This window comes from Oncorhynchus mykiss, chromosome 24 (assembly GCF_013265735.2).
Source record: "Oncorhynchus mykiss isolate Arlee chromosome 24, USDA_OmykA_1.1, whole genome shotgun sequence".
NCBI lineage: Eukaryota > Metazoa > Chordata > Actinopteri > Salmoniformes > Salmonidae > Oncorhynchus > Oncorhynchus mykiss.
In genome coordinates this window covers 27,871,880-27,886,766 of record NC_048588.1, presented here as the reverse complement: position 1 = coordinate 27,886,766, position 14,887 = coordinate 27,871,880, and the positions used below count along the sequence as shown (strand labels likewise).

Here is a 14,887-nt window from a genome sequence, read left to right as displayed (position 1 = left end):
GAGGCGTCACTGCAGTACCTGGTTTGAATCCAGGCTGCATCACATCCGACAGTGATTTGGAGTCCCATAGGGCAGCGCACAATTGGCCCAGCGTCATACGGGTTTGGCCGGGGTAGGCCATCATTGTAAATAAGAATTTGTTCTTAACTGACTTGCCTGATTATATAAAGGTTAAGGACGACCAATATTAACTACAGGTGCTAACTAGTATAAGGACAACAAACACACGACTGACTAGAAACCACCTATCCTCCACTCAGACCACTCCCACCCTCCTGCTCCCAGAACACGCTGCTCTCACCATGGGGGTAAGCGATGGACGTAGCACAGGTCTTGGAGGTGGCGGCGGCGAGCATCATCCCCACAAAGTCCGAGGCGTCCTTGGACGCCTCCTCCTCCTCGTCCATGTGCTGCGCTGCCTTGGCCTCCAGGATGCGCCGCTTGATGCTCTCATAGATGACAAAGTGGATCACAGTCTCTGAGATTCCAGCGTAGGACGCTGACATTCCCCGGTAGAACCCTCGCAGGCCTTCTGTCTGGTACACCCGCCGCAAACACTCAAACGCATTCATTGGCTTCTCCCCGCGGTTCCTATGAAAAGACGGGTGGAATTGGGATTTACCAATGGTACAACCGACACAACATCCTAAATCCACCTCTAGGCACTACCTACTCAGACGTTTGTGTTTACCTGGAGTCCAGCTGCATGCGAGTCTTGATGAGCCAGATAGGGTTGGTAGCTGTGATGGCTGTGAACCCTGAGAGGAAGGACAAGAGCTCACATTTAGACACACTTTACTAAATAGACTAAACACCACTAACACTTGGAGTGTTTGTCTACCAAGCTGCAGAACAAAACACTGTTCAAAACGATCAGAAATAATGGCTGGTTGAATTAACTGTCAACCCCACTTCCAAGAGAGAAAGGAGCTCATTAACATACCACCATATGACAAGGCCAAGGATATCTGTATCGTGACCGCATGTGTGATGTAACGTGTGTGCATGTTAGTGTGTGTAAAGGTTACACTCCCATAATAATCAGTGTTAGGCTGCTTTTGCCCAGCAGTCATGTTGACACTGATCTCAGGGTTATTCCTAGCTCTGCAGAAGCCACTTGGATACACAGCTCTCTGTAGCACATAACTACCATGTACCAATGAGCTCTACATATCTCTCTACCAATGGCAAACAGGCATCTTTTCTCACCTACCTGTCAACACATCAGCCTCTTACCAGGGCCAGACTATTCCCCTCTCCTGTATCACAGAGAGAAGCCGGTTATGTGGCAAAACTAGTTCTACAGGTAGCAGCACCTCATGGCATAGCCACTAGAGGGGGTATGAGGCGTACATGGGCTTACTAAATAAAGCAGAGCCGACCTTGACTAGACTGGCGGAAGGACCAAGCCATGCTGCTCAAAGGGACAGGGTGTTAACAGAAACCTGTCAAAAACACAGTCTCACATTGGCTCTGGTTCTCCATTACAGAAACATGCAGTGCTCTTTCAAAGCCCAGCTTGCCTGACTGACCTCAATTCTAAAGGGTAGAAGCCAGGAGTCTAGGCTACATGACATATTGCATTCCTCTTAGGATCACTGTGTCACTGGACAGAATGAATCCTCTAGAGAGACTATTTCCTCATCTAGAAAAGGTTTGTGTGTGTGTGTGTGTGTGTGTGTGTGTGTGTGTGTGTGATACTGTACAAGTTGGGAGTTTTTCAATATAATTTTATGATAATAGGCATGCTTACTTGGGGAACGGCCATGGGAAACGCTCTGCATTACATAGGCCTAACAGATTTTGCAGAAGGAACGTCAACAATAAATAGACTTTATTCTACTCCCTTGCCTTTGGAAAGAAACACATCCTAATAACATGCACAATGAAAGACAAAGAGGGACGCCTTATGTCAGAAACTAGTTTAGCCACTAGGCTAGAGGATTAGGTCAGATGGGGAGCTGTCACATGAAACAACAGGCTGAGAGCTCTACAGAACTAGTCAGAACTGCGTTGGACTGGACCACCACTGACCCGGTCAGATCCAGTCCTCTGGCATGTCTGACCAACACAGAAGTGGTCACATCACATGACACTCCAGGTTAGGCTATCATCCAAATTTACCAACTAGAGCTGACTGAATACTCACAGAAAATTGTATGACTGAAAAGTACAACTACCAATGAAAAATCTAGAAATAAAACTGAAAAAAAAAGAGTACATGTGTAGAGTTAGAAAGTGGGTGTGGTTACCTGCCAAGCCAGCAGATACCATGTGGACCTGTGTGGAGTCCGGCTGAAACACTCCATTCAGTCTCTCTTTGGCACTGGAGTACGCAGCAAAATAGATGGCTCTGGAGGAGGAGACAGGGTCCAGGGATTAAACAGAGGAAATGATACAGCACAGGAATCAATATCTTCACCATCCCTGGTGGGGAATCCCTTGTCCTGCCAAGGAACTTATGACAAACAGTAGAAGGCCACAAATAAGAAAATAAAGTATTGAATGTTATTGTTGGGCAACATCTTTACTGCAAAACGAATTAGTCTCTCTCGTCACCCACGTTATGTAAAGAACAACAGCCTCTTATACTTGTAAGCCACTAGTCTTCTTCCAGCAGCAGTGTAGCTAGTTAATGACACAACATTACTTAACACACTAAACTGTATTGTCCAGCTAGCTACTAATCTGACTGGGCTAATTATGAATAAAGCCATAACGACTGGGCTGATTAAAAGGGGTGTAAAGGTACATGTATTCCTACTGAACCGTTGGGGACCTTGGTTCGGTCAACACTTGAAACCGAATGAACACAATTTTTTTTTATAAACACTTAAAACACTAGGCCTATAGGCAATGCCTACGCTGCGTTGTATGCCTCAAGTAAATCTGGGGAAAAATAAAAATCTGGCTATTTTGTTAAAACAACTAGAGCCTTATGCACACGTTGGAATCAACATTTGAATCTTAATTTCCGCATTTCAAACAGTATTTTTTGAGGTGGTGAGTGGTGGGGTGGATAAACCAGGAGGATTCTCCATCATTGTTTAAATCTCCAGTCTGGGAAAATGTTGGTTTCCCAGTAGATTACAATGGCAATTGGCAGAGTTGTGGATAAAACCTTAACAGTTAGTCGCTACCGCTCAATGAGAATAACCTATGCAGCTGCTAACACCTCAAACATGTTGACACATTTGCATATGTATTCAGACCCTTTACTCATTACTTTGTTGAAAAACCTTGGCTAGACACTACAGACTCGAGTCTTCTTGGGTATGACTCTACAAGCTTGGTACACCTGTATTTGGGGAGTTTCTCCCATTCTTCTCTGCAGATCCTCTCAAGCTCTGTCAGGTTAGATGGGGAGTGTCGCTGCACAGCTATTTTCAGGTCTCTCCAGAGATGTTCGATCGGGTTCAAGTCCAGGATATCTCTCTCGAATAGCGCCGGAGGACATGGCCGCTGTTTTACGGTCTCCTAACCAATTGTGCTATTGTGTTTTTTTCACGATATTTGTAAAAAAAATTGTACATAATGTTTCTGCAACCGTATCTTACGGAAGAAAAGAGCTTCTGGATATCAGGACAGCGATCACTCACCTCGGATTAGACAAAGATTTCTTCAACAACAAGCAGGACTCACACGATATTCTCCAAACCCCACAAGTCAGACATCCCAATTATTCGCAAAAGGAAGCGACGCAGAGGACGAAGAGCCGGATGCCTCGTCCGGACCCGCAGAAGACAACTAGGAAAGCTGCCTTTACCGTCAATATTACTCACCAACGTGCAATCATTGGATAATAAACTAGACGAGGTACGATCACGAATATCCTACCAACGGGACATCAGAAACTGTAATATCCTACGCTTCACAGAATCGTGGCTGAATGACGACATGGATATCCAGCTAGCGGGATACACACTGCACTGGCAGGATAGAACAGCACACTCTGGTAAGACGAGGGGGGGGGTCTGTGCATATTTGTAAACAACAGCTGGTGAACGAAATCTAAGGAAGTCTCTAGATTTTTCTCGCCTGAAGTAGAGTATATTGTGATAGACTGCAGACCACACTACTTGCCTAGAGAGAGTTCTAAGCTATACTTTTCGTGGCTGTTTATTTACCACCACAAACATATTCTGGCACTAAGACCGCACTCAGTAAGGAAATAAGCAAACAGGAAACCACTCACCCAGAGGCTGCGCTCCTAGTGGCCCGAGACTTTAATGCAGGGAAACTTAAATCAGTTCTACCAAATCTCTATCTATCATCTATCATGTTCACCTTTTTGGGATAGGGGGCAGCATTTTCACTTTTGGATGAATAGCATTCCCAGACTGAACTGCCTCCTACTCTGTCTCAGATGCTAATATATGCATATTATTATTGGATAGAAAACACTGAAGTTTCTAAAACTGTTTGAATGATGTCTGTGAGTATAACAGAACTCATATGGCAGGCAAAAACCTGAGAAGAAATCCAAACAGGAAGTGAGAAATCAATTTTCAAAACAGTGCCTATTGAAATCCCAGTGAGATATGAATGAGGATGCACTTCCTAGGGCTTCCACTAGATGTCACCTTCTTTAGAAACTGGTTTGAGGATTCTACTATAAAAGGAGGGGCTCATAATAGCTCTGAGTCAGTGGTCTGGCAGAGAGACTCGGTCTCATGACGCGCGCTCCCGACAGAGTATGCTCTCGTTCCAATGCTTTTCTTCAGACAATGAAATTCTCCGGTTGGAACCTTATTGATGATTTATGTTAAAAACATCCTAAAGATTGATTGCATACATCATTTGACTTGTTTCTACGGACTGTAACTGAACTTTTCGAGTTTTTGTCTGGAGGAAATGCTCACGCCTTATGAAGATGGATAACTGGGCTGAACACGCTAACAACAAGTGGCTAAATGATGGGCTTTATCGAACTTTATGGAACAAATCAGTCATTTATTGTCGAACTGGGATTCCTGGGAGTGCCTTCTGATGAAGATCAAAGGTAAGTGAATATTTAGTGTTTTCTAGATTCCTCTGGCTGTTTTGGGTTCTGAGCGCCATTCTCAGATTATGCTTTTTCCGTAAAGTTGAAAAAAAATCTGACACAGCAGTTGAATAGAGGATAAGTCTATCTTTAATTCTGTGAATAACACTTGCATCTTTTATCAATGTTTATTTTGAGTATTTCTGCAAAATCACCGGATGTTTTGGAATCAAAACATTACTGCACGTAACGTGCCAATGTAAACAGATTTTTTTATATAAATATGCACATTATCGAACAAAACATACATGTATTGTGTAACATGATGTCCTATGAGTGTCATCTGATGAAGATCAAAGGTTAGTGATTAAGTGTATCTATATTTCTGCTTTGTGTGACTCCTATCTTTGGCTGGAAAATGGCTGTGTGTTTTTGTGACTTGACTCTGACCTAACATAATCATATGTTGTGCTTTAGCTGTAAAGCATTTTTGAAAATCGGACACGATGGGTAGATTAACAAGATGTTTCTTTCATTTGATGTATTGGACTAATGTGTGAAAGTTACATATTTCTAAAAAATATTTTTGAATTTCGCTCGCTGCCTTTTCAGCGGAATGTTGTCCGCAAGCAGAACCCCTGCCCTAGAAAGGTTAAATGTGCAACCAGAGGGAGAAAAAAAATTCTAGATCACCTGTACTCCACACACAGAGACACGTACAAAGTCTACCTCGCCCTCAATTTGGTAAATTCGACCACAACTTTATCCTCCTGATTCCTGCTTTCAAGCAAAAATTAAAGCAGGAAGCACCAGTGACTCGGTCTATAAAAAAAATGGTCAGATGAAGCAGATGCTAAACTACAGGACTGCTTTCCTATCACAGACTGGAACATGTTCCGGGATTCTTCCGATGACATTGAGGAGTACACCACACCAGTCACTGGCTATATTAATAAGTGCATTGAGGACATTGTCCCAACAGTGACTGTACGTACATACCCCAACCAAAAGCCATGGATTACAGGCAACATTCGCACTGAGCTAAAGGGCAGAGCTGCCGCTTTCAAGGTGCGGGACTCTAACCCGGAAGCTTACAAGAAATCCCACTATGCCCTGCGACGAACCATCAAACAGGCAAAGCGTCAATACAGGGCTAAAATCATACTACACCGGCTCCGACGCTCGTCGGATGTGGCAGGGCTTGCAAACTATTACAGACTGCAAAGGGAAGCACAGCCGCGAGCTGCCCAGTGACAAGAGCCTACCAGGCGAGCTAAATCACTTCTATGCTCGCTTCGAGGCAAGCAACACTGAGGCATGCATGACAGCATCAGCTGTTCCGGATGACTGTGTGATCACGCTCTCCGCAGCTGACATGAGTAAGACCTTTAAACAGGTCAACATACAAAAGGCTGCGGGGACAGACGGATTACCAGGATGTGTGCATGTGCTGACCAACTGGCAGGTGTCTTCACTAACATTTTCAACATGTCTCTGATTGAGTCTGTAATACCAACATGTTTCAAGCAGACCACCATAGTCCCTGTGCCCAAGAACACTAAGGCAACCTGCCTAAATGACTACAGACCCGTAGCACTTACGTCCGTAGCCATGAAGTGCTTTGAAAGGCTGGTAATGGCTCACATCAACAACATTATCCCAGAGACCCTAGACCCACTCCAATTTGCATACCATCCAAATAGATCCACAGATGATGCCATCTCTTTTGCACTCGACACTGCTCTTTCCCACCTGGACAAAAGGAACACCTATGTGAGAATGCTGTTCATTGCCTACAGCTCAGCGTTCAACACCATAGTACCCTCAAAGCTCATCACTAAGCCAAGGAACCTGGGACTAAACACCTCCCTCTGCAACTGGATCCTAGACTTCCTGGCGGGCCGCCCCCAGGTGGTGAGATAGGTAGCAACCCATCTGCATCGCTGATCCTCAACACTGGAGCTCCCCAGGGGTGCGTGCTCAGTCCCCTCCTGTACTCCCTGTTCACCCACGACTGCATGGCCAGGCTCAACTCCAACACTATCATTAAGTTTGCAGACAACAGTGGTAGGCCTGATCACCGACAACAACGAGACAGCCTATAGGGAGGTCAGAGACCTGGCCGGGTGGTGCCAGAATAACAACCTATCCCTCAACGTAAGCAAGACTAATGGGATAATTGTGGACTACAGGAAAAGGAGCACCGAGTACGTCCCCATTCTCATCGACAGGGCTGTAGTGGAGCAGGTTGAGAGCTTCAAATTCCTTGGTGTCCACATCAACAACAAATTAGATTGGTCCAAACACACCAAGACAGTCGTGAAGAGGGCACGACAAAGCCTATTCCCCCTCAGGAATATAAAAAGATTTGGCATGGGTCCTGAGATCCTCAAAAGGTTCTACAGCTGCAACATCGAGAGCAACCTGACCGGTTGCATCACTGCCTGCCATCCAGGAACTCTACACCAGGCAGTGTCAGAGGAAGGCCCTAAAAATTGTCAAAGACCCCAGCCATAGACTGTTCCCTCAAGCGGCACCGGAGTGCCAAATCTAGGTCAAAAAGGCTTCTCAACAGTTTTTACCCCCAAGCCATAAGACTCCTGAACAGGTAACCAAATGGTTACCCGGACTATTTGCATTGTGTGCCTTCCCCCCAACCCCTCTTTTACTCTGTTTATCATATATGCATAGTCACTTTAACTATACATTCATGTACATACTACCTCAATTGGCCAGACCAACCTGTGCTCCCGCACATTGGCTAACCGGGCTATCTGCATTGTGTCCCACCACCCGCCAACCCCTCTTTTTACGCTTCTGCTACTCTCCGTTCATCATATATGCATAGTCACTTTAACGATACCTACATGTACATACTACCTCAATAAGCCTGACTAACAGGTGTCTGTATATAGCCTTGCTACTCTTTTTTAATGTATTTTTACTGTTGTTTTATTTCTTTACTTACACACCTTTTTTTCTCGCACCATTGGTTAGAGCCTGTAAGTAAGCATTTCACTGTAAGGTCTACCTGTTGTATTCGGCACACGTGACAAATAAACTTTGATTTGAGGACATTCAGAGACTTGTCCCAAAGCCACTCCTGCGTTTTCTTGGCTGTGTGCTTTGGATCGTTGTCCTGTTGGAAGGTGAACCAGGACCCCAGTCTGAGGTCCTGAGCAGGTTTTCATTAAGGATCTCTGTACTTTTCCCCAGTCCTGACTAGTCTCCCAGTCCTTGCCACTGAAAAACATCCCCAAAGCATGATGCTGCCACCACACTTCACGATAAGGGATGGTCCTCCAGACGTGACTCTTTGTATTCAGGCCAGACAGTTCAATCTTGATTTCATCAGACCATAGAGTCTTGTTTCTCATGGTCTGAGAGTCTTTAGGTGCCTTTTGGCTAACGCCAAGCAGGCTGTCATGTGCCTTTTACTGAAGAGTGGCTTCCGTCTGGCCACTCTACTATAAAGGCCTGATTGGTGGAGTGCTGCTTGTCCTTTTGGAAGGTTCTCCCATCTCCACAGAGGAACTCTGGAGCTGTCAGAGTGACCATTGGGATCTTTGTCACCTCTCTGACCAGTTTAGCCGGGCGGCCAGCTCTAGGAAGAGTCTTGGTGGTTCCAAACGTGGTTCCAAACGGCCACTGGGTTCTTGGGGACCTTCAATGCTTCAGACATTTTTTGGTTCCCTTCCCCAGATCTGTGTCGTCACAATCCTGTCTTGGAGCTCTATGGGCAACTCCTTCGACCTCATGGCTTGATTTTTGATGACATGCACTGTCAACTGTGGGACCTTATATAGACAGGTGTGTGCCCTTCCAAATCATGTCCAATCAATTGAATTTACCACAGGTGGACTTCAAGTTGTAGAAACATCTCAAGGATGCTCAATGGAAACAGGATGCACTCAAGCTCAATTTTGTGTCTTTTTTTTGTGTGTATTTATCATCATTAGCCATTTAAGTCAACATTGGATCATTCAGAGATCCTCACTGAACTTCTGGAGAGAGTTTGCTGCACTGAAAGTAAAGGGGCTGAATAATTTTGCACGCCCAATTTTTCAGTTTTTGATTTGTTAAAAAAAGTTTGAAATATCCAATAAATGTCGTTCCACTTCATGATTGTGTCCCACTTGTTGTTGATTCTTCACAAGAAAATACAGTTTTATATCTTTATGTGTGAAGCCTGAAATGTGGCAAAAGGTCGCAAAGTTCAAGGGGGCCGAATACTTTCGCAATGCACTGTAACGAGTCCAATGCTCTAACCACCTGCCTCACGAGGAGCCTGCCTGTTACGAGAATGCAGTAAGAAGAGAAGGTAAGTTGCTAGCTAGCATTAAACTTATCTTATAAAAAATATTCAATCATAATCACTCGTTAACTACACATGGTTCATGATATTACTAGTTTATCTAGCATGTCCTGCGTTGCATATAATCGATGCGGTGCGTATTCGTGAAAAAGGGCTGTCGTTGCTCCAACGTGTACCTAACCATAAACATCAATGCCTTTCTTAAAATCAATTCACAGAAGTATATATTTTTAACCTGCCTATTTAGCTAAAATAAATCCAGATTAGCAGGCAATATTAACCAGGTGGAATTGTGTCACTTCTCTTGCGTTCATTGCACGCAAAGTCAGGGTATATGCATGGGCCGCCTGGCTCGTTGCGAACTAATTTGCCAAAATTGTACGGAATTATGACATAACATTGAAGGTTGTGCAATGTAACAGGAATATTTAGACTTATGGATGCCACCAGTTAGATAAAATACAGAACGGTTCCGTATTTCACTGAAAGAATAAACGTTTTGTTTTTGAGATGATAGTTTCCAGATTCAACCATATTAATGAACTAAGGCTCGTATTTCTGTGTGTTATGTTATAATTAAGTCTATGATTTGATAGAGCAGTCTGACTGAGCGGTGGTAGGCAGCAGCAGGCTAGTAAGCATTCATTCAAACAGCAATTTAGTGCGTTTTGCCAGCAGCTCTTCGCAATGCTTCAAGTATTGCGCTGTTTATGACTTCAAGCCTATCAACTCCCGAGATTAGGCTGGTGTAACCGATGTGAAATGGCTAGCTAGTTAACGGGGTGCTCACTAATAGCGTTTCAAACGTCACTCGCTCTGAGTTGTTCCCCTTGCTCTGCATGGGTAATGCTGCTTCGGGTGTGGCTGTTGTCGATGTGTTCCTGGTTCGAGCACAGGTAGGAACGAGGAGAGGGACGGAAGCTATACTGTTAAACTGGAAATAATAAAGTGCCTATAAGAACATCCAATAGTCAAAAGGTATATGAAATACAAATTGTATAGAGAGAAATAGTCCTATAATTCCTATAATAACTTCAACCTAAAACTTCTTCTCCCACTTCCTGGGAATATTTTAGTCTCATGTTAAAAGGAAACACCAGCTTTCATATGTTCTCATGTTCTGAGCAAGGAACTTAAACATTAGCTTTCTTACATGGCACATATTGCACTTTTACTTTCTTCTCCAACACTTTGTTTTTGCATTATTTATACCAAATTGAACATGTTTCATTATATATTTTAGGCTAAATTGATTTTATTGATGTATTTTAATAAGTTAAGTGTTCATTCAGTATTGTTGTAATTGTCATTATTACAAATAAAAAAAAAAAAAAAATTAAAAAAAATAAAAAATAAAAAAAAAAATCAGCCAATTAATTGGTATCGGCTTTTTTTGGTCACCAATAATCGGTATCAGTGTTGAAAAATCATAATATCGACCTCTAGTACACACACAAGTACTAGGCCTAATCTCTGTCTTTTTTCAACAATTAGCTAGCTACCTGTAAGTCTAGATGCACATTTTCAAAGTGACAAAGTTTGTGCCTAGCCAGTGCCAGGCTGTTTCTGCTTCTTCAGTCAATTTGTCATTGTCTCACCGTGTTTGGGTAGGCAGAGATGTAGTATTGTTGACCGCAGAGACAGTCAGTCAGGCAAACTACAGGTAGTTTATACCTTCAACCATCGTACATGTTATGTCAAACTTGCCCTGAGCAAAAAATACTAAAACACTTCAGTACTGACCACTAAAAGCTTATCAGTCACAGTGTGTGGTGTGTTTAGCCTTGGCTATATATTTTGTGTTGTGTCAGAGGTCCAGGTGGTTTGACTCTGGGAGAGATCTGCATCAGCATCTACCCTGACAGTGTCAACAAAGCACTATGAACACGCTTAGTAACAAGCTCTTGTTAGACGTAGCATTAGCTAGCGTCTACCATTAACTATTAGCTAGAGTCTACCATTAGCTACCACTTAGAGACTCATCATCTGCGGGCCAGGGGCTAATTAGCATTAGTAGCAATTTAGCATATAATCTTTTCGCTCCCAGTCCTACAGATGGTTAGCTAACTGGCTGGCTAGAGTACAGTGCTACTCAGAGCCCTGATCATTGCAGCTGTCATCAGCTTATCCCTCTCATCCAGAAACCCTCATTTATCCTCCACAGCGACTGACAGTGTTATGTAATAGCATTAAACTGTGGGATGGACAGCCTGGTGCTGAGCATTAGTGCTGTTTGTCCAGTCTAAAAAATGAACCAGGAGTAAGATAATTACTGTGTTAGTGATTGATTCACAACTCCTCTCTGTAAAAGCACCATTGTAAAATGGATCCCCGTCAACTTGATGACCACAAACACAGTAACTTCCCAGAACCCTTTGACTCTATAAACAACATGACACCTTAGACATTCCCACAACTAAGAACTCAAAGACTTTGCAGTTGACCACCAGAGGGTCAATGTCAGATAATGTTAATAGTAGCTCCTTCCACATAGTCTAGGCTAGATTAGGGTTGTAAAGGGAGGGTATATTACAGGAAACCTTTGACATTTACCAGTCAACTACCAGAATGTTGGTATCTATCAAGGACTTTAAGTAATATATCAAGATACCTAGCTGCTCTTTTGGGTAACTTAGATTATCACAGGTTTCTAAATCGTCTCTGGTCCTCTGTGTGGCCTTAACACATAAAATAGATGAACAAATATAAATTGGATTTTAAAATAAACAAAATGGCTTTAAAAAGTTGTCAAATATTATTCTATATATAAACTTTGTGAATACCATTGGTGTTTAAAGGTAGACTCCGCGATATGATGTAGATGCAGAACGTAAACAGGATAGTGGGTCAATTTAAGCAACAGCTAAGAGCGTTGAAGCGTGAGGGTCAACTTCTCTGCTGTTTTGGTGCCCTGGCTACCATGCTGTGAACAGCGTGAAGTGAACATGTGCACATGCACAGATACTGTGTGTGACAGCGAAGTATTGTATCGTGCTCATCTCAATATCTCCGGTGCTGCTTGTGGCAACGTCATTTTACGTCAGTCTACATGAGGGTTTAATATGAGGGTTAACACCGGGGGCAAACTACCTGCCCTCCAGGACACCTACACCACCCGATGTCACAGGAAGGCCATAAAGATCATCAAGGACATCAACCACCCGAGCCACTGCCTGTTCACCCCGCTATCATCCAGAAGGCGAGGTCAGTACAGGTGCATCAAAGCTGGGACCGAGAGACTGAAAAACAGCTTCTATCTCAAGGCCATCAGACTGTTAAACAGCCACCACTAACACTGAGTGGCTGCTGCCAACACACGTTGACACTGACTCAACTCCAGCCACTTTAATAATGGGAATTGATGGGAAATGATGTAAATATATCACTAGCCACTTTAAACAATGCTACCTTATATAATGTTACTTACCCTACATTATTCATCTCATATGCATACGTATATACTGTACTCTATATCATCGACTATCCTTATGTAATACATGTATCACTAGCCACTTTAAACTATGCCACTTTGTTTACATACTCATCTCATTTGTACATACTGTACTCGATACCATCTACTGTATCTTGCCTATGCTGCTCTGTACCATCACTCATTCATATATCCATATGTACATATTCTTTATCCCCTTACAAGACAGTAGTTTTGGAATTGTTAGTTAAATTACTTGTTATTACTGCATTGTCGGAACTAGAAGCACAAGCATTTCGCTACACTCGCATTAACATCTGCTAACCATGTGTATGTGACAAATAAAATTTGATTTGACGTGTGTGTGTGTGTGTGTGTGTGTGTGTATACAGTGCATTAGGAAAGTAATCCGAACCCTTCTCTTTTTCCACATTTTGTTACATTACAGACTTATCCTAAAATGTATTAAATACATTTGTTTTCAATCTACAAAAAATAACCCATAATGACAAATTGAATAAAAGGGTTAGAAATTTGACATTTATAAAAAATATAAATACTTTACTTAGATGAGAAATCAGGCCCTTTGCTATGAGACTAGAAATTGAGCTCAGGAGCATCCTGTTTCCATTGAGCATCCTTGACATGTTTCAAAAACTTTACTGGAATCCACCTGTGGTAAATTCAGCTGATTGGACATGATTTGGAAAGGCACACCTGTCTATATAAAAGGTCCCACAGTTGACAATGCATGTCAGAGCAAAAACCAAGCCATGAGGTCGAAGGAATTGTCCATAGAGTGCCGAGACAGGATTGTGTCAAGGCACAGATCTGGGTATGGGTACCAAAAGGAAAATAGCATTAAAGGTTTCCAAGAACACAGTGGTGTCAAACATTCTTAAATGGAACTGAGAAATCGAGGGAGAAGGGCTTTGGTAAGGGAGGTGACCAAGAACCCAATGGTCACTCTGACAGAACTCCAGAGTTACTCTGTGGAGATGGGAGAACCTTCCAGATGGACAACCATCACTGCAGCACCACCAAATCAGGCCTTTTGGGAGTGGCCAGACAGAAGCCACTCCTCAGTAAAAGGCACATGACAGTCCACTTGGAGTTTGCCAAAAGGCAGCTTAAAGCCTCTCAGACCATGAGAAACAAGATTCTCTAGTCTGATAAAACCAAGATTGAACTCTTTGGCCTGAATGCCAAGCATCACGTCTGGAGGAAACCTGGCACCATCCCAACGGTGAAGCATGGTGGTGGCAGCATCATGCTGTGGGGATGTTTTTCAGCGTCATGGACTGAGACTAGTCTGGATCGAGGGAAAGATGAACAGAGCAAAGTACAGAGAGATCCTGGATGAAAACCTGCTCCAGAGTGATCAGGACCTCAGACTGGGGCAAAGGTTCAACTTCTAACAGGACAACAACCCTAAGCACACAGCCAAGATAACGCAGGAGTGGCTTCGGGACAAGTCTCTGAATGTCCTTGAGTGACCCAGCCAGAGCCCGGACTTGAACCCAATCTAACATCTCTGAAGAGAAAATATAGTGGCTTGCGAAAGTATTCACCCCCCTTGGCATTTTTCCTATTTTGTTGCCTTACAAACTGGAAATTAAATTTATTTTGGGGGGGCTTAAACAACATGCCTACAACTTTGAAGATGCAAAATATGTGTTATTGTGAAACAAACAAAAAATAAGACAAGAAATAAGACAAAAAAAACAGAAAACTTGAGTGTGCATAACTATTCACCCCCCCAAAGTCAATACATTGTAGAGCCACCTTTTGCAGCAATTACAGCTGCAAGTCACTTGGGGTATGTCTCTATAAGCTTGGCACATCTAGCCACTGCGATTTTTGCCCATTCAAGGCAAAACTGCTCCAACTCCTTCAAGTTGGATGGGTTCCGCTGGTGTACAGCAATCTTTAAGTCATACCCCAGAATCTCAATTGGATTGAGGTCTGGGTTTTGACTAGGCCATTTCAAGACATTAAATTGGAGGTCGACCGAATATGATTTTTCAACGCCGATACTGATTTATATATTTTTTAAAATCTGAAATAATGTATTTGTAATAATGACAATTACAACAATACTGAATTAACTTATTTTAACTTAATACAGTGGGGCAAAAAAGTATTTAGTCAGCCACCA

The 14,887-nt window shown here is 43.0% G+C and overlaps 1 protein-coding gene across 1 annotated transcript in view; it reads right to left on the bottom strand.

The window, feature by feature from the left end:
• LOC110504118 (solute carrier family 25 member 36-A) overlaps nucleotides 1–14,887 on the bottom strand; it is a 29,796-nt gene that overhangs the window by 5,772 nt on the left and 9,137 nt on the right. The window contains exons 4-6 of the mRNA XM_021582945.2: nucleotides 2,253–2,353; nucleotides 692–758; nucleotides 302–591 (exon numbers count right to left, since the gene is read on the bottom strand). Of these exons, the coding sequence (XP_021438620.1) occupies nucleotides 302–591; nucleotides 692–758; nucleotides 2,253–2,353 (458 nt within the window). The remainder of the gene's footprint in view (nucleotides 1–301; nucleotides 592–691; nucleotides 759–2,252; nucleotides 2,354–14,887) is intronic.